Source organism: Aythya ferina (assembly GCF_964211825.1).
Source record: "Aythya ferina genome assembly, contig: HAP1_SCAFFOLD_740, whole genome shotgun sequence".
Taxonomy (NCBI): Eukaryota; Metazoa; Chordata; class Aves; order Anseriformes; family Anatidae; genus Aythya; species Aythya ferina.
In genome coordinates, this window is record NW_028180956.1 from 13040 (window position 1) to 30227 (window position 17188).

A 17188-nucleotide genomic window follows, 5' to 3' on the forward strand; every position below is an offset into this window, starting at 1 on the left:
GTCACTGGGCCACGGGGTCACACGAGGTCACACCGGGGATCCTTGAGGGGGGGCACAGGGGGGTTCCCGGGGGGTGACACCCCCCCCCCATGGTGTGCCCCCCCCCCCCCCGCAGGACGCGCTGGGGGGGCGCTTCGAGGCGGCTCAGGCCTTCGTGGGCGACATCGCCGAGTTCGCGCTGTGGGGGCGCGTCCTGGCCCCCCCCGAGGTGGCCGCCCTGGCCTCCTGTGGCCCCCCCGCGGGGGGGGCGCTGCTGGCCTGGGCCCGGCCGGCCCTGGAGCTGCACGGGGGGGCCGCCACCGCCCCCTTCGAGCGCTGCCCCTGAGCCCCCCCCCCACACACACACACAGCCAGGACCCCCCCCCCCAAGACAGCCAGGACCCCCCCGAGGCACCCAGGACCCTCCCCTCCCCCCCCCAAGACCCACGACCCCCCCCCCACAAGAGCCCCAGGCCCCCCCCCCCCCCCAGGCACATACGGTCTGTGTCCCCCCCCCCAGATACACCCATGGCCCCCCCCCCAGACCCTCATGGGACCCCCCCCTCAGAAACCTCCTCCCCAGACACCCCCCCCCTATTGTGCCCCCCCCCCAGGACCCCTCCTTCCATGCCCAAGACCCCCCCATTATACACCCAGACCCCCCCCACCCCCCAAAAAATGCCCCCCCCTCCACCCAAAGCTCCCCCCCCCCCCAACCTGGGTACCCCCCTCACTTCTTCGGTGCCCCCCCATTTCCTGGGTGCCCCCACCCCAAAATCGCCATTTTTTCCCCCAAAACGCACAATAAACGGTGCCCCCCCCCTCGTCTTCACCAGCTTTAATGGGGCGGGGGCCCCGCGTCAAAACATAAATAAAGGGGGGGGGCGCAGGGACCCCCCGAGACCCCCCCCGGGGCCCTCCCAGTGCCAAACTGGGCCAAACTGGGAGGGGGGGGCCCTGTAGTGTGCTGGGGGGGCTTCCGCCCTGCAGAAGCCCCCCCCCCACACGTGTGTGTCCCGGGGGGTGGGGGCCGTGCACACGCATGGGAAGGGGGGGGGGGGGGGCAGCCCCGTGCACCCCCCCCCCAAAAAAAAAGTGACCCTGGGGGGGGGGCTCCGGGGTCCCCAGGAGATGGGGGGGGGTGGTCGTGTTCCTGTGGGGGCGGGGGGGCTTTGGGGGGGGGGGGGCCTTGAGGTCCTGGGGGGGGTCCTTGGCATCCAGGGGGGTCCCTCTTGGTCCGGGGGGGTCCCTGTGGTTTGGGGGGGTCCTCGTGGTTCGGGGGGGTCCCTTGTGGTTCTGGGGGGGGGTCTTCACAGTCCTGGGGGGGCCCCTCATGGTCCCGGGGGGGGCCCTTGTGGTTCTGGGGGGGCTCTTCTCAGCCGGGGGGGGTCCATCGTGGTTTGGGGGGGTCCTTGGTGGTCCTGGGGGGGGGGGGGTTCCTCACAGTCCTGGGGGGTCCGTGGTGATCTGGGGGGGCTCCTGGTGATTTGGGGGGGCTCCTGGTGATCCGGGGGTGTCCGTGGTGATCCGGGGGTTCTGTAGTGATCCGGGGGGGGGGCTCCTCGTGATTTTTGGGGGGGTCCCGGCCCCCCCCTCAGGGCTGCTCCTGCTTCTTCTTGACGGAGATGCGCTTCTTGCGCGCCGCCAGCATCTCGTAGAAGGGGTCCACGCTCACCGCCGCCCTGGGGGGGGGCACGAGGCTGGGACCTGACCCCCCCCCCAAAAAAAAAAACAACGGGGGGGGGACCCTGATCCCTCGGGGGGGGCGTTTGGGGGCTCCCCCCTCCCCCTGATGTCGTGGAGGGGGGTGTTTGGGGGCTCCCCCCCCCCTCCTGATTCCCATTGAAAGTATTGGGGGGGGGGCAATTTGGGGAGGGGGGGTGTGTGCCCCCCCCACCCAGGGTGGCTGGGGGGGGGGGTGTTGAGGGCAATTTGGGAGAGGGTTGGGGGGGCGCTTTGGGGGATAATTTTGGGGGGTTGGCGGCACTTTGGGGGGGTCAGGTCACTGGGGGGGGTCAGCTCATTATGGGGGGGCTTTGGGGACCCCATGGGGGGGGGTCAGTCCACCACGGGGGGGGTCCCACCCCCCCAGCCCCCCTTTCCTCCCCCCTGGCTGCCAGCAGCGGCGCTCGGATCCCCTCCCCTCCCCCCCAGGCCCCCTTCCTTTGCCCCCCACCCCCCAAAATGGACCCCGGGGGGGGGTCCCGTCGTCGGGGGGGGGTCGCACTGGATGGACTTGATCCACTCGTCCTTCTGCTCGCGGGTGGGGGCGGAGATGCGGTACACGACGTGGTTCCCCTCCACCACGCGCCCGTCCGCCTCCGTCTTGCACGCCTTGATCAGCTGCCCCTTGTTGTTGGGGATGAACAGCTCGAAGCAGTGCTGGGGGGCACGGGGGGGCACACGTCAGGGGGGGGCACCGGGGGGCGCGGGGGGGGCATGGGGGGCATGGTTATAGGGGTATATGGGGGGTTATTGGGAGGTTAATGGGGGGATTTGGGGGGATAAAGGGGGATTTTGGGGGGTGTAGAGCTCGAAGCAGTGCTGGGGGGGCACGGGGGGGCACACGTCAGGGGGGGGCACTGGGGGGCATGGGGGGGGCATGGGGGGCATGGTTATAGGGGTATATGGGGGATATGGGGGGGTTATGGGGGGTTATAGGGGTGTATTGGGGGGATTTGGGGGGGTTATGGGGGGATGTTCAGCTCGAAGCAGTGCTGGGGGGGGCACACAGGGGGCACACGTCAGGGGGGGCACGGGGGGGCACTGCAGGGTGGGATATGGGGGGTTTGGGGGGGTTATGGGGGGTTATTGGGGGGATTTGGGGGGGTTATGGGGGGATGTTCAACTCGAAGCAGTGCTGGGGGGGGGCACACGTCAGGGGGGGCACGGGGGGGGCACCACAGGGTGGGATATGGGGGTTATGAGGGTGTATGGGGGGGTTATAGGGGGGTTATAGGGGGATAAAGGGGGGTAAAGGGGGATTTTGGGGGGTGTAGAGCTCGAAGCAGTGCTGGGGGGGGGCACACGGGGGGGGGTCACAGGTCGGGGGGGGCCGGGGGGGGGTCCAGGGGGCATGGGGGGTTGGGATATGGGGGGGTTATGGGGGGTTATGGGGGGTTATAGGGGTGTATGGGGGGGATTTGGGGGGGTTATGGGGGATATGGGGTGACACAGGAACACGGGGGGGCACAGGGACATGGGGGGGCCACGGGGGGGTCCTGTGTTTTTTGGGGGGGGGTTCCAGGGGGGGGCTCACCGGCTTGCGGGGGTCCTCGACCTCGCGGATGCTGAGGTTCTCCAGGGGGATGATCCCGCGCGGCTCCTTGTCCTGGGGGGGGGGGGGGGGGGGCAAATAGTGAGGTGGGGGGGCCGGGGGGGGCCCTGGGTTTTGGGGGGGGTCCCGGGGGGGGTCTCACCGTGGTGTACTCGAAGTAGTAGAGGCAATTATCCGTCAGGATGAACCAGCGCCGCTTCCACGTCTTCACCCGCCCGCCTGGGGGGGGACACGGGGGGGTCACGGGGGGGGCAGGGGGGCGGGGGGGGGTCGGGGGGGGTCATGGGGGTCATGGGGGGGGGTGGGGGGGCGGGGGGGGGTCAAGGGGGGTGAGGGGGGTGGGGGAGGATGGGGGGGTCGTAATGGGGGGGGTGATGGGGGGGTGTTAATGAGGGGGTGATAATGGGGGGGGAATTGGGGGGGGTCTTAATGGGAGGGCATTGATGGGGGGGCATAATGAGGGGGTGTTAATGGGGGGGTCTCAATTAGGGGGGTGTTAATGGGGGGGTGTTAATAGGGGGTGTTAATGAGGGGGTTTAATGGGGGGGCTGTTGATGGGGGGGGTCTTAATGAAAGCTGATTAATGGGGGGGCGTTAATGGATATTGTGGGGGGGGTCCCAAGCCCCAAAGCATGCTGGGGAAGATGAGGGGGGGGGGCAGAGGAGGCTGCGCCCCCCCCGTGTTAATTACAACCCCCCTGTTAATTACAGTCCCCCCTCGTTAGTTATGGCCCCCCCTATTAATTACAACCCCCCCTGTTAATTATACCCCCCCTAATTACAGAGGGGGTCTCGGTGCTGCCCCCCCCCCCCGTTACGTACCTCCTGGGGGGGGCCGGGTGGGCGTCGGCAGCGGGGGGGGGGGAAGGGGGAAGGGGAGGTGGGGGGGGCACGGGGGGGGCGGGGGGAGAAAGAGAGGAGACGTCAGTCACAGCCACACCACGCCACTGGGGGGAACTGGGAGGGACTGGGAGGGACTGGGAGAGACTGGAGGGGACTGGGGGGCACTGGGGGGGGTCCAGAGGGGCACTGGGAGGAACTGGGGGGGCAAGGGGAGCTGGGGGGGTCCTGAAAGGCACTGGGATGGTCTGGGGAGGCACTGGAAGGTACTGGGGGATACTGGGAGGCACTGGGGGATACTGGGAAAGCCTGGTGGGGAATGGGGGATACTGCGGGATACTGGGGGGGTACTGGGAAGTTTTTGGGAAGTCACTGGGAGGATACTGGGAAGCATTGGGAGGCATTGGGTGGTACTGGGGGGATACTGGGGGGATACTGGGAAGCATTGGGAGGTGCTGGAGGTGCTGGGGGGCACTGGGAGGTACTGGGAGGCACTGGGTGGATACTGGGAGACACTGGGGTTGGGCATACTGGGGGGGCGGGGCCTGCCAGAGGGGGCGTGGCTTACCAGGGGGCGTGGCCTCACCCATTTTGAGCAGCCAGCCCTGGGAGTCACAGAGGGGGTGGGGCATATCCAAGGGGCGGGGAATATCTGAAAGGGGCGGGGCTTGTCGGAGGGGGCGTGGCCTCACCCAGCTTGAGCAGCCAGCCCTCGCGGTCCGGGTTGAAGGGAGGGAGGGGCACCTCTGAGGGGGCGGGGCTTTGTCTGAGGGGGCGTGGTCTGGGGCGTGGCTTATCGGAGGGGGCGTGGCCTGCCCGGGGGGCGTGTCCTCACCCAGCTGAGCAGCCAGCCCTCGCGGTCGGGGTTGAAGAAGGTGTGCGTGAGGTCGTTGCCGTCGTCCTCGGGGATCTTGAAGGGCTCGCTGCGGATGCTCTCGTACAGGTTCTGGGGGCGGGGCCACGCGTGGGCACGCCCACCCGGCCGCAGGACACGCCCACCCGGCCGTGGCCCCGCCCACCCGGCCGCAGGCCCCGCCCCCGTGGCTCAGAACCGCGCCCTGCCCAATCCGGTGTGGTTCCGGGCTGGTGCTGGCCCCGCCCCCTGAGCTGATGGCCTCGCCCCCTGAGCGGGAGCTCCACCCACGCCCATAGCAGCTGACCACACCCACATGGCCCAAGCCCCGCCCCCAGCTCTCCAGCCCCGCCCACCCACACCCCCAGGGCTGATCCTGCTGCCGTGACCACGCCCCTGAATCCAGGCCACGCCCCCACAGCCCCGCCTACACTCCCAGCATAAGCCCCGCCCGCTCCCAGAGGCCCCGCCCACCTCGATCAGCACCTTGGGCAGCTCCCAATGCCCCAAACACCCCTCTCCCCACCCCAACAAGCCCCTCCCACCCCAACAAGCCCCTCCCACCTGAGGCCACGCCCCCTCCCATAGACCACGCCCCCTCCCATAAGCCCCGCCCACCCCAATCAGCACCTTGGGCAGCTCCTCGGTGCCCCAACCCTCAGCCCCCACCCCAAACCCCTCTCCCCTTGACCCCACCCCAACAAGCCCTCCCACCCGAGGCCCGCCCACCCCGAGGCCCCGCCCCTTCCCCTTCCCCCGAAGCCCCGCCCACCCTGAGCAGCTCCTCGGGCAGGTCGCCGCCGTCGTTGATGCCGCGGTTCATGGCCACGAAGCGCTCGGCCGAGGGCTTGTCGCGCACGTTGGGGTTGTGCAGGCTGGTGTTGAGCATGATGACGGCGAAGGACAGCACGTAGCACGTGTCTGCGGGGGGGGTCAGGCAGCCACAACACAGCCCGCGCCCCCAGGCCCCCAAAAAGCAGCCCCGAAAAACCCCCAAACCCCGAAAAAAAACAGCCCCAAAAAAAAACCCCATCCCAAAAAAAATGCCCCAAAAAAAAAACCATCCCAAAAAAAAACAGCCCCGAAAACCCCCACCCCAAAAAAAAACAACCTGGAAAACCCTAACCCCAAAAAAAAACAGCCCCGAACAACCCCGATCCCCAAAAAAAATCCCCAAAAAACCCCAATCCCCCCAAAAAATCACCCCGAGAAACCCCAACCCTGAAAAACCCCGACCTAAAAATAGAGCCCCCAAAAACCCCGTCCCCCCCCAAAAAAAACAACACAAAAAACCCCAACCCCCCAAAAAAAAAAAACAAAAACCCCCCACCCCAAAAAAAAACAACACAACCCAGCCCTCCCAACCCCCCCCCAAACCCTCACCCCTTCCCCCCAGCCCCTCCCCCAGCCCCCAACCCCCCCAAAACCCCCCTCCCAGGACCCCCAGGCCCCAGAAAGCCCCCCCAGACCCACCCAAAGCCCCCTCCCCTGACCCCTAGTCACCCCCCCAACACCCCTCCCCAGCCCCCCCAGCCCCCCTATCCCCCCCCCAAACCCCCTCCCCTGCCCCCCAACCCCCCCATTCCCCCCCCAAACCCCCCTCCCCAGCCCCCCCAGCCCCCCCATTCCCCCCCCAAACCCCCTCCCCTGACCCCCAGCCCCCCCATTCCCCCCCTAACACCCCTCCCCATCCCCCCCAGCCCCCCCCATTCCCCCCCCAAACCCCCTCCCCACCCCCCCCCAACCCCCCCCGCCCCCCCCGCCCCCCCGTACCGGTGCACTGGAAGACCCCCGGGTTGCAGAGGCAGTAGCGCTGTGCGAACGCCTCCATCATGCGGTCGATTTTCTGCGCCTCCCCCGGCAGCCGAAAACTCCACAGGAACTGCCTGGGGGGGGGGGACAAGGGGGGGGCACCCCAAATTCTTCACCCCCCCCCCCCAACTCGCACACCCCCCAAAGACCTACAGGATGGCACCCAGCCCCCCCCCTCAGACCCCAAATCACTTCTTTTAGGCTCAGAATTGGCCCCAACAGCTCCCCCCAGACCCAAAATGTTGCCCCCAGCGTCACCCCCCCGTGCCCTCCCAGACCCAAAATCCCCTCTTTTACACCCAGTATCACCCCGAAGCCCTCTTAAGCCCCTCAAATCCCCCCTCTATGCACTCAAAATTGCCCCCCCAACCCCCCCAACACCCCCCAAGACCCCCCAGCCCCCAAATCTCCCCCCCAGCCCCTAAAATCCCCCCCTTCTATCCGCCCACCATCGCCCCCCAGCCCCCCCAAATACCCCCAAAGCCCCCCCCAGCCCCCAAATCTGGCCCCCAGCCCCCCAAATCCCCCCCAGCCCCCCCCCATACCCCCAAAGCCCCCCCCAGCCCCCCAAATCCCCCCCAGCCCCCCCCAGACCCACCGCAGCGCCTGCACCAGGTTGAGGTCGGTGAACTCGTGCAGGTCGACGAAGGCGTGGAGCACCCCGATGTTAAACTCCTCCCTTTGGGGGCGGGGCCGGCCGTCAATCACCCCGAGACCCCGCCCACAACCCCACCCACCGCCCCACCCACTTGCTGTCAATCATCCCCCCGCCCCCCTCCCCTTGGGCTCCGCAGCCACGCTCCCAGCCCAACCCCGCCCCGTAATACGCCCCGCCCTATCGCGACAGGCCCCGCCCCCTGTCGCGACAGGCCCCGCCCACCTCTCGCCCAGGTAGTCGCCGATGGCCGTCTTGTTGAGCCCCTCGCCCTTGTAGAGGAAGCGCGCGATGTCCTCGGCCGTGTGCCGCAGCAGCTCGTTCTCCACCAGGAATTGGATGCCCTGCCAGATTTTTGGGGGGGGGGGGGAACCCCAAAAAGGTCAGGGGGGAACCCCAAAAGGTCGGGGATTGACCCCAAAGATTTGGGGGGGGTGACCCCGAAGATTTGGGGGGGGAGATCCCAAAGAGTTTCAGAGGGGGACCCCAAAAAGGTCAGGGGGGACCCCAAAAGATCAAGGGGGAGACCCCAAGATTGCTGGGGGGAGACCCCAAAGACTTGGGGAGGAAACCCCAGAGGTTTCAGGGGGGACACCCCGAGGATTTTTGGGGTGAATCCTCACCTTTTTGGGGTCCATGTTGAATTTCTTGCGGCCCATCCCCATCTTGCGGTTCCTCTGCAGGGTTTTGCTGGGAGGGGGGGGGGGGAAGATGGGGGTCACGGGGGGGGCACCCCGATATTGGGGGGAGGGCATGGAGAGAGGGGGGGTGGGGGGCAGAGGATGGGGGTCACATGGGGGGGGGGTTTGGGGGTCCCGGGGGGGTGTCTGGAGGGGTTTTGGGGGGTGTCAGAGGGCAGGAGGGGGGTGTTTGGGGGTTCTGGGGTGTCCCTGGGGGTCCTGGGGGGGTCCCTAGGGGGTCCTTGGGGGTGCTGTCAGGGTCCTGGGGGGTCCCTGGGGAGGTGTTGGGGTCCCCTGGGGGGTCCATGAGGGGTCCTGGGGGTGTCCCTGGGGAGTCCCGGGGCTGATGTCAGGGTCCCGAGCGTGTCCCTGGGGTGACGTTGGGGTCCCAGGGGGGGTCCTGGGGATGTCCCTAGGTGTCCCTGGGGGTCCCGGGGGAGGTGTCAGGGTCCCGGGGGGGTCCCAGGGGTGTCCCGGGGGGTCCCAGGGGTGATATTGGGGTCCTGGGGGTATCCTGGGGGTGACGTTGGGGTCCCGGAGGTGTTCCGGGGGTGTCGCGGGGGGGTCCCGGGGGGTCCGGGGGTCCCCACCTGCCCTCGTTGGCCTCGAGCCCCTCGACCTCGCTGATGGCGTCGCTGAGCTCCTGGCGCAGGCGCTGGATCTCCCCCAGCAGCTCCTGCTTGCGCCGCCGGATGCTCTCCAGCTCCAGGCGCTCGGCCGCCGTCAGGTCGGGGGGCACTGGGGGCGGGGCCGCCTCGGGACACGCCCCCTGCCCCGAGGCCACGCCCCCTGCCCCGAGGCTCCGCCCCTCTGCCACGAGGCACCGCCCCCACAGCCCCCAAACCCACCCTCCCCCCTCCCCGTGCTGGAGCCCCGCCCACTTCCGCCAAGCCACGCCCATGCTTCAAGGAGACACGCCCCTTCCACAGGCCACACCCCTTCCCTGGGCACCGCCTCTCCCCTAGGCCACGCCCATTTACACAGCTCCTGCCCCTTCCCTAAGCCCCACCCCTTCCCCCAAACCCCGCCCACTTTTCCCAAAGCCCCGCCCCAACGCTGGCCTTTTCCCCAAGCCCCGCCCATTCCCTAGGCCCCGCCCGTGACCCCCAAGCCCCGCCCCCTACTCTTAAACCCCGCCCCTTTTCCCACCCAATAGGACATTTTCCTCACAAACCCCTCCCCTTTTTATACCAGCCACGCCCCTTTCCACAAGCCCCGCCCACTTCCCCACAAACCCCGCCCCCTTCCCCCTAAACCCCACCCCCCCGCGGTGATCACGCCCCCACTGTCTGACCACGCCCCTTCCCCAAAAGCCCCGCCCCCCCACGTGGAGAGCCCGCTGGGGGCGGGGCCTGAGGGCGAGGGCGGGGCCTCAACCCGCTGTAGGCGTGGCCTAGACCCTCTGTGGGCGGGGCTTGTGCCCAGCGAGGGGCGTGGCCTGGATCCCCTCGGCCCCACCCGGGGCGTGGTCACGCTCCGTCACGTGACACCTCCCTTCCCGGCCCCGTCACGTGACCCCGGCCCCCCCCGCCTCGGTCCCAGCGCGCCCCCTTCCCCCCCCCCCCCGCGGGAGGACCGCCCTACCATAGAGTCCGTCCTCCATGGCGGGCAGAGCGCCGCGGGGCTGGGGCCGCTCCGTGCGCTCCTCGCCTCTCGTCTCCTCCGCCCTCGGCCGCCGCCGCCGCGGCGCCCGCCCTGCCCAGCCCCGCCCCCCGGCCGCCAGCCTGGGCCAATCAGCGGTCGGCTCGCCTGACGGGCGGCCCGCTCCACCAACCGCCGCCGTCGCCGCGGACGCGGCCCGCCCTCGCGGTTCATTGGCAGGAGGCAGCCAATCAGCGCGCGGGAAGCGCCGCAAGGGGCGGTGATGGGCAGCCGCAGTGACCACTCATCGATCAGATCGGCGCTACGAGTCCAATCCCCGCCCTTCCCCTGATTGACAGGCCTAGTAGCCAACCGCTTGGCGCGGAGGGCGGGGCCTGCCCCGTTGCTAAGGGCCGGGGCGGTTGCTAAGGGCCCCGGGCCTGCAGGGCCCTGACAAGGCCGCGACCCCCCCGAGACCCCCCCGAGCCCCCCCAAACCCCCCGGGACCCCCCTGAGCCGTTTCCAGAGATTAAATTTTATTTTAAAGAGCGAATTTTCCGTAAAAATCCATGCACGGGGGGGAGGGGGCGGGGCCGAGCCCCGGGGGCGGCGCCCGGCGCTGTACAAGGGAGGGGGCGGGGCCTGAGAGGGGGCGGGGCTGTACAAGGGGGCGGGGCTGTACAAAGGGGGCGGGGCATGGGGTCCCGGCCCCTCCCCCAATTAACCCATGGTCGTTAATGGGGGCTGGGCTGGGGGGCACTGGGAGGGCACTGGGGGGGCACTGGGAGCGACTGGGAGGGGCACTGGGAACCACTGGGAGCGACTGGAAGGGATTGGCAGGGTACTGGGAGAGACTGGGAGCAACTGGGAGAGACTGGGAATGACTGGTGAGCACTGGGAGCGAGTGGGGGGTTACTGGGGAGCACTGGGAGCGACTGGGGGGCACCAGGAGCAACTGGGGGGGCACTGGGAGCAGCTGAGGGGGTACTGGGATAGACTGGGGGGATACTGGGATAGACTGGGGGGGACTGGGCCCGATGCTGCGCGCGAGAGCCCAGCTCTGCAGCCGGCCCAGGGCACTGGGGTTACTGGGAGCAACTGGGTGAACTGGGCGCAATTGGCACGGCGCTGCCCAGAGACTGGGCCATACTGGTGTGGTGGTGCCCAGGGAACTGGGCCGTACTGGTCTGGTGGTGCCCAGGGAACTGGGCCGTACTGGTCTGGTGCTGCACAGCAAACTGGGCCATACTGGTCTGGTGCTACCCAGTGAACTGGGCCATACTGGTGTGGCAGTACCCGCGAGGCGGGGCATTACTGGTCCAGTTCTGTCGAGGAAACTGGGCTGTACTGGTCCGTACTGGTCCAACTGGGCCTTACTGGTGCGGTGCAGACAGGGAACTGGGAGGGCCTGGAGCGGCACCGGGCCCCCCCCAACCCGGCTGGGGCCCCCCTAAGGCACAGGGACCCCCCCGGTCCTCGGGGACCCCCCCAAAAAGGAGCTGGGGGGGGGGGGGCACTAAAATAAGGTCGGTTTCAGGGCCCCCCCCCCCCAAAAAAAAAAGCAGTTTCAGGGCCCCCCCAAAACACAGCGGATTCAGGGGGGGCCCAATTAGCGGTAATTGGGGGGGGGCAATTAGTGGTAATTTTGGGGCCCCCCCCCACGAGATGGCAGTTTCAGGACCCCCCCCCAAAAAACAAAAAATCGGTTTCAAGCCCCCCCTAAAAGACGGCAGTTTCAAGGGGGCCCCAGTTAGCGGTAATTTGGGGGGGGGGGCAATTAGCAGTAATTTGGGGGGCCCCCAATTACAGGGAATTTTGGGCACCCCCCCGGGGGGGGCGGCTGACCCCCCCCTCCCTCCAGGGCCCCCCCCAAATACTGGGGGGGGGGGGGGCCCTGACCCATCCTGCCCAGGGGGGGGGCACGGCCCCGCCCGCCTGCGGGGGGGGGAGGAAGAGGAAGGGGAGGGGGAGGAAGATGAGGAAGGAGGGGACGAAGATGAGGATGAGGACGGGAGGGATGAAGGGGGGGAGGAGGAGGAGGAGGGCAGGGGATGAAGGTGAGGAGGAGGGGGGGGGATGAAGGTGATTTTTTGGGGGGACGAAGGTGATGATGAGGAGGAGGAGGGCAGGGGATGAAGATGATGAGGAGGATGAGGATGGGGAGACGAAGGTGATGATGAGGAGGATGAGGGGGATGAAGGTGATGAGGATGAGGAGGGGGGATGAAGATTATGAAGATGATGGAGGGGTGACGATGATGATGGGGGGGTGATGGTGATGAAGATGATGATGAAGGCGATGAAGATGATGATGGGGGGCTGAAGGTGATGAAGATGATGATGGGGGGGTGCTGCCGATGATGATGATGATGATGGGGGTTGAAGATGCTGATGAAGGTGATGATGATGATGGTGATGATGATGATGGGAGTTGAAGATGACGATGATGATGATGGGGGGATGAAGGCCGTTAAGGCGATGATGACGGGGGGATGAAGGCGATGATGATGATGATGCCGCTGGCGGGAGGAAGGCCCTAGACGGGCGTGGTCTTGCGGTTGAGGGTGCTGGTCCCCGAGGCGCTGTCGGGGGGGCCCCCGGGGGGCTCCTTGCCGAAGGCGTTGTGCAGCTGCAGGAAGGGGGGGCCGGGGGTGCCGGGGGGGGGCGGCGGCGGGGGGGCTGCGGGCTGCCCGGGGGGGCCCATCCCCCCCGCCCCCCCCGTCCCCCCCGCGCCCCCCCCGTCCCGGGACAGGGTGTACATGGAGATATCGGCGGGGGGGGGCGGCGGGGGGGCTCCCCCCACCCCCAGCTTCCCGGCCAGGGGGGGGGGCGGCGGCGGCGGCGAAGCGTCCCCCCCCCCGCCCCCCCCGCCGCCCCCTCCTCCGCGGGGGGGGGGTCTCCCGGGGTCGCTGGAGCGGGACCCCGAGCGCGAGCGGCGGCGGGGGGCGCGCGGCCGGGGGGCGGCGGAGCGCAGCGGGGGGGCCGCCTGCGGGGGGGGGGTGGCGGCGGCGGGGAGGGGGGGGCCCGGCCCCCCCCCCGCGCCCCCTCCCCGCGCCTTGCGGTGCCGCTCGATGTAGAGGTTGACGGCCAGGACGCCGATGGCCTCGGCCAGGATGAAGGAGAGCCCCCCGAAGTAGAAGGACCACCCGTAGGAGTAGGGGCGCCCCCGCGCCTCCTCCCGCCGCGCCCCCGGCTCCCCCGCGTTGGCCGAGATGTAGACGATCACCCCGATGATGTTGCTGAGGCCTGGGGGGGAATGGGGGGGAATGGGGGGGAAATGGGGGGAGGGGGGCGAGGGGGGGAGGTCACGGGGGGGAGGTCAAAGGGACGAGGTCGAGGGATGAGGACAAGGGGTCAAGGGGACGAGGTCACAGGGACAAGGACGAGGGGGCAAGGACAAGGGGACGAGGTCAAGGGATGAGGACAAGGGGTCAAGGGGTCAAGGTCAAGGGGACGAGGTCACGGGGACAAGGACAAGGGGTCAAGGTCAAGGGGATGAGGGACCAGGGACAAGGACGAGGGGTCAAGGACAAGGGGTCAAGGTCAAGGTGATGAGGGACCAGGGACAAGGGGATGAGGGGTAGAGATAAGGGGACGAGGTCAAGGGGACAATAAAGGGACAAAGAGGAGGGGTCAAGGTCAAGGGGTCAAGGTCAAGGGGATGAGGTCAAGGGGTCAAGGTCAAGGGATGAGGACAAGGGGACGAGGGACAGGGGACATTGGAGAAGGGTCCCGCTGGGACATCGGGGACCCCCCTGTGCCACCAGGAGAACCGGGACCCCCCCCAAGGGGACTGGGGGGGGGGGGGCGGGACCCCCCAAGGGGAACCCAATGGGACCGGGACCCCCCCAGGGGTAACACAACGGGATTGGGACCCCCCCCCATGGGAAATGTGGTGGGATTGGAACCCCCCAGGGGTAACCCAATGGGACTGGGACCCCCCCAAGGCTACCCCAATGGGACGGGGACCCCCCCGGGGGTAACCCAATGGGACTGGGACCCCATAAGGCTACCCCACTGGGATCGCCCCCCCCCCCCCCGTACCGGCGGCGACGAAGAGGATTCCTGCGCCCAGGACCAGGCTGGTGCGGGCGCGGCGCAGGCGGCTGGCGGCCACGCAGAGCCCCCCCAGCAGCAGCAGCACCGCGCTCAGGATCGGGAAGATGCTGGATGCGCGCACCACGCCTGCGGGAACGGCCAATCAGAGCCCGGCACGGCCCGGGGGGGGGCACACGGCCAATCAGAGCCCGCCGGGATCCAGGGGAAGCCACAGGGCCAATCAGAGCCCGGCATAGCACAGGGGGGTGCACATGGCCAATCAGAGCCCGCTGGGACCCAGTGAAGGTGACATGGCCAATCAGAGCCCGGCGGGATCCGGGGGGGGTGACACAGCCAATCAGAGCCCGGCACGGCATGGGGGGGGGCACATGGCCAATCAGAGCCCAGTGGGACCCGGGGGGGGGCACACGGCCAATCAGAGCCCGCTGGGATCCGGGGGAAGCCACATGGCCAATCAGAGCCCACCAGGATCCATGGGGGGGTGACACAGCCAATCAGAGCCCAGCATGTCATGGGGCTGACAGCCCAGCCAATCGGAGCCCTGCGGTGCTCCCAAGGCTGGTGGTGCCGGCCAATGGGAGCCCAACAGGAGGACGGCCAATCAGAGCCCACAAAGTGCTGTGGGATCCACCAGCCCTGGCCAATGGGAGCCCTTGGAGCCAGGAGCCAATCAGAGCCCGCAAAACACCCTGGGATCCATCAGCTCCAGCCAATCAGAGCAGAGGATCTCCAGGTCCATCGGCACCACCAGCCAATAGGGGCGCAGGGCGCCCTCCAACCGCCAACCAATCAAATCCATCCCCCCCAACCCGCCCTGACCTGCAGCCAATCAGAACCGGGCACATGCTCTGCCAACTCAGAGCCGCAGCCAATCAGCGGGGGCGGGCTTCCTGGCGGGGGGCCAATCAGAAGGCAGAGCCCCGCCCCTAGCAACGGGGACGCCACGTTACCAGGGGCGTTGCTAGGGGAGGGGCGCTGCTGGGAGGGAGGGGCGTTGCCAGGGGAACCCCGCTGCTGGGGGGCGTGGCCGGGGCAGTTGCCGGGGCGACGGCGGGGCGGTTGCTATGGCGACGGCGGGGCCGGGGCGGGGCCGAGGCCGTTGCCGGGGCGACGGCGGGGCAGTTGCTATGGCGACGGCGGGGCGGCTGCCGGGGGAAGGGCGGGGCCGTCGCCGGGGCGACCGCGGGGCGGTTGCCATGGCGCCGGCGGGGTGACGGCGGGGCGGTTGCCATGGCGACGCGGCGGTTGCCGGGGCGACTCACGGAGCAGGTACTCGGCGCTGTCGTGGTCGTACTCCATGTCCTCGGGGAAGTGGTTGATCTTCAGGCACAGCCCCCGCTTCAGCCCTGCGGGGGGGGGGGCGTGGGCACGGGGGCACCCGGGGGGCACCCGGGGGGGGTCGGGGGGCACCCAGGGGATGGGGACACCCAGGGGACACCCAGGGGACACAGAGGGGATGGGGACGCACACCCAGGGGTCACCCAGGGGACACTCAGGGGACACAGAGGGGACACCCAGGGGGCACCCAGAGGACACCCAGGGGACACCCAGGGGATGGGGACACCCAGGGGGCACCCGGGGGACACCCAGGGGACACCCAGGGGACAGGGACACTCCAGGGACTTCTCCGGCTGCGCCTCCGCAGCGCTGTCACCCCCCCCCCCCCCGACACCGCGAATGCTGCGAGCTTCCCCCAGCAGTGCCCCAATGCTGTGAGCTTCCCTCAGCAGTGCCATGACCTTCCCCAAATGATGCTGTGATGCTGTGAGCTTCCCCGAGCAGTGCCACCAGCTCCCCCCAATGATGCTGTGATGCTGTGAGCTTCCCCCCAGCAGTGCCCCAATGCTGTGAGCTTCCCCCCAGCAGTGCCATGATGCTGTGAGCTTCCCTCAGCAGTGCCATGACCTTCCCCAATGATGCTGTGATGCCGTGAGCTTCCCCCCAGCAGTGCCCCAATGCTGTGAGCTTCCCCCCAGCAGTGCCATGATGCTGCGAGCTTCCCTCAGCAGTTCCACGAGCTTCCCAAATGATGCTGTGAGCTTCCCCCAACAGTGCCCCAATGCCGTGAGCGTCCCCCAGCAGTGCCACCAGCTCCCCCCAATGATGCTGTGATGCTGTGAGCTTCCCCCCAGCAGTGCCATGACCTTCCCCAATGATGCTGTGATGCCGTGAGCTTCCCCCCAGCAGTGCCCCAATGCTGTGAGCTTCCCCCCAGCAGTGCCATGATGCTGTGAGCTTCCCTCAGCAGTGCCATGACCTTCCCCAATGATGCTGTGATGCCGTGAGCTTCCCCCCAGCAGTGCCCCAATGCCGTGAGCTTCCCCCAGCAGTGCCACCAGCCCCCCGCACCCCCCCCAGCACCCCCCCAGCCCCCCCCAGCACCTTCCAGGCAGCAGATCCTCCAGAGGCCGGAGTGGGTGAGGCCGCCGGGGTCTCGGCGGTCGCGGTGGGCGGCGTCGTCGCCCCCCCCCGAGGCGTTGCTGGTGTTGCAGACGAAGGCGCGGGCGTAGAGCCAGTAGTCGGTGCCGATGGCGATGGTCATGAGGCCGAAGGCCGCGAAGGCGCCCACGGCCGTCAGCAGCACCTGCACCCCCTTCTCGCACCACGCCACCCCCTCCCCGTTCCAGCGCTTGAGCGACTCCAGCCTGACGACCCCCCCGCGGAGACCCCCCCCCGGGGGGACCCCCGACGAGCCCGACGAGCCCCCAGCCCCCGCCCGCTGCTCTTTAGGGAGGGGGGGGGAACCCGGCCGTCAGCCCCCCCCCTGCTGAGACCCCCCCCCCTTTCTTTTTGGGGTCTTCGGGGGGGTCCCTGAGAGCTGCCCCTCCCCCCTCCCCCGGTTCTATTTGGGGAGGGGGCCCCCGGTGTCTGCCCCCCCCCCGGCTTCTATTTGGGGTCTTTGGGAGGGACCCCGATATTTCCCCCCCCCCTTCGATTTGGGGGATTTGGGGGGGATCCCGGTGTCTGCCCCCCCCAAACTGCCCCCTACTCCCCCCCTTTTATTAGGGGGGGGGACACCCTGATGTTAGGGCCCCCAAACTGCCCCCCCCTTCTCTCTGGGGTATTTGGGGGGGTGCCTGATGTGAGCCCCCCCTACACCCCCCCTTCTATTTGGCTAAGGGGGGGGGGGACCCCAGGTCTGGACCCCCCCAGCTCTTCCCTCTACGCCCCCCCCCTTCTAGCTCAGGATATTTGGGGGGGGGGGGTCCCCAGCGTGTGCCCCCCCCGGCTCAGCCCCCCCCTCCTGCCACTCACGGCCCTGGGGGGGGGCGCGCGGAGCCCGGGGCCGAGTCCATGGGGGGGGGGACCAAGCGGGGGGGGGGGGCAGCTCCTTTTGGGGGGGCTCCTCTGTGACGGCCGCCGAGCTGGGGAGACAAAAAAAAAGGGGGGGGGGGGCGCCTCGCACGAGGGTTTTGCACGAGGATTTTTGCACGGGGGGGGCGTTGCACGAGG

At 68.8% G+C, this 17188-nt stretch overlaps 2 protein-coding genes across 2 annotated transcripts; both read right to left on the reverse strand.

The window, feature by feature from the left end:
* Positions 1–1323: 1323 nt before the first annotated feature.
* CYTH2 (cytohesin 2) lies at positions 1324–9714 on the reverse strand. The gene is made up of 12 exons (XM_084540222.1): positions 9681–9714; positions 8687–8834; positions 8040–8106; positions 7642–7760; positions 7360–7440; positions 6723–6835; positions 5722–5870; positions 4932–5042; positions 3399–3479; positions 3239–3310; positions 2207–2361; positions 1324–1661 (listed from the first exon to the last, which is right to left on the reverse strand). The coding sequence occupies exons 1-12, from the start codon at positions 9697–9699 to the stop codon at positions 1574–1576; spliced, it is 1203 nt and encodes a 400-aa protein (XP_084396348.1). The 5' UTR covers positions 9700–9714; the 3' UTR covers positions 1324–1573.
* Positions 9715–12212: 2498 nt separating this feature from the next.
* LOC311429089 (voltage-dependent calcium channel gamma-8 subunit-like) lies at positions 12213–16536 on the reverse strand (the record flags this gene model as incomplete). Its single annotated transcript, XM_084540224.1, has 5 exons — positions 16118–16536; positions 14998–15081; positions 13721–13861; positions 12663–12922; positions 12213–12305 (listed from the first exon to the last, which is right to left on the reverse strand). The coding sequence occupies exons 1-5, from the start codon at positions 16275–16277 to the stop codon at positions 12213–12215; spliced, it is 738 nt and encodes a 245-aa protein (XP_084396350.1). The 5' UTR covers positions 16278–16536.
* Between the last annotated feature and the right edge of the window lie 652 nt (positions 16537–17188).

Bases quoted from the DNA above. Each gene is read 5' to 3' on its own strand.
- CYTH2 (XM_084540222.1), bottom strand. The intron at 5,043-5,721 runs GTGGGCGGGGCT...CCCCGCCCCCAG, and splicing joins TGCCCGAGGAGCTGCTCAGG to AACCTGTACGAGAGCATCCG. The intron at 2,362-3,238 runs GTGAGCCCCCCC...CGTGCCCCCCAG, and splicing joins TCGAGGACCCCCGCAAGCCG to CACTGCTTCGAGCTGTTCAT.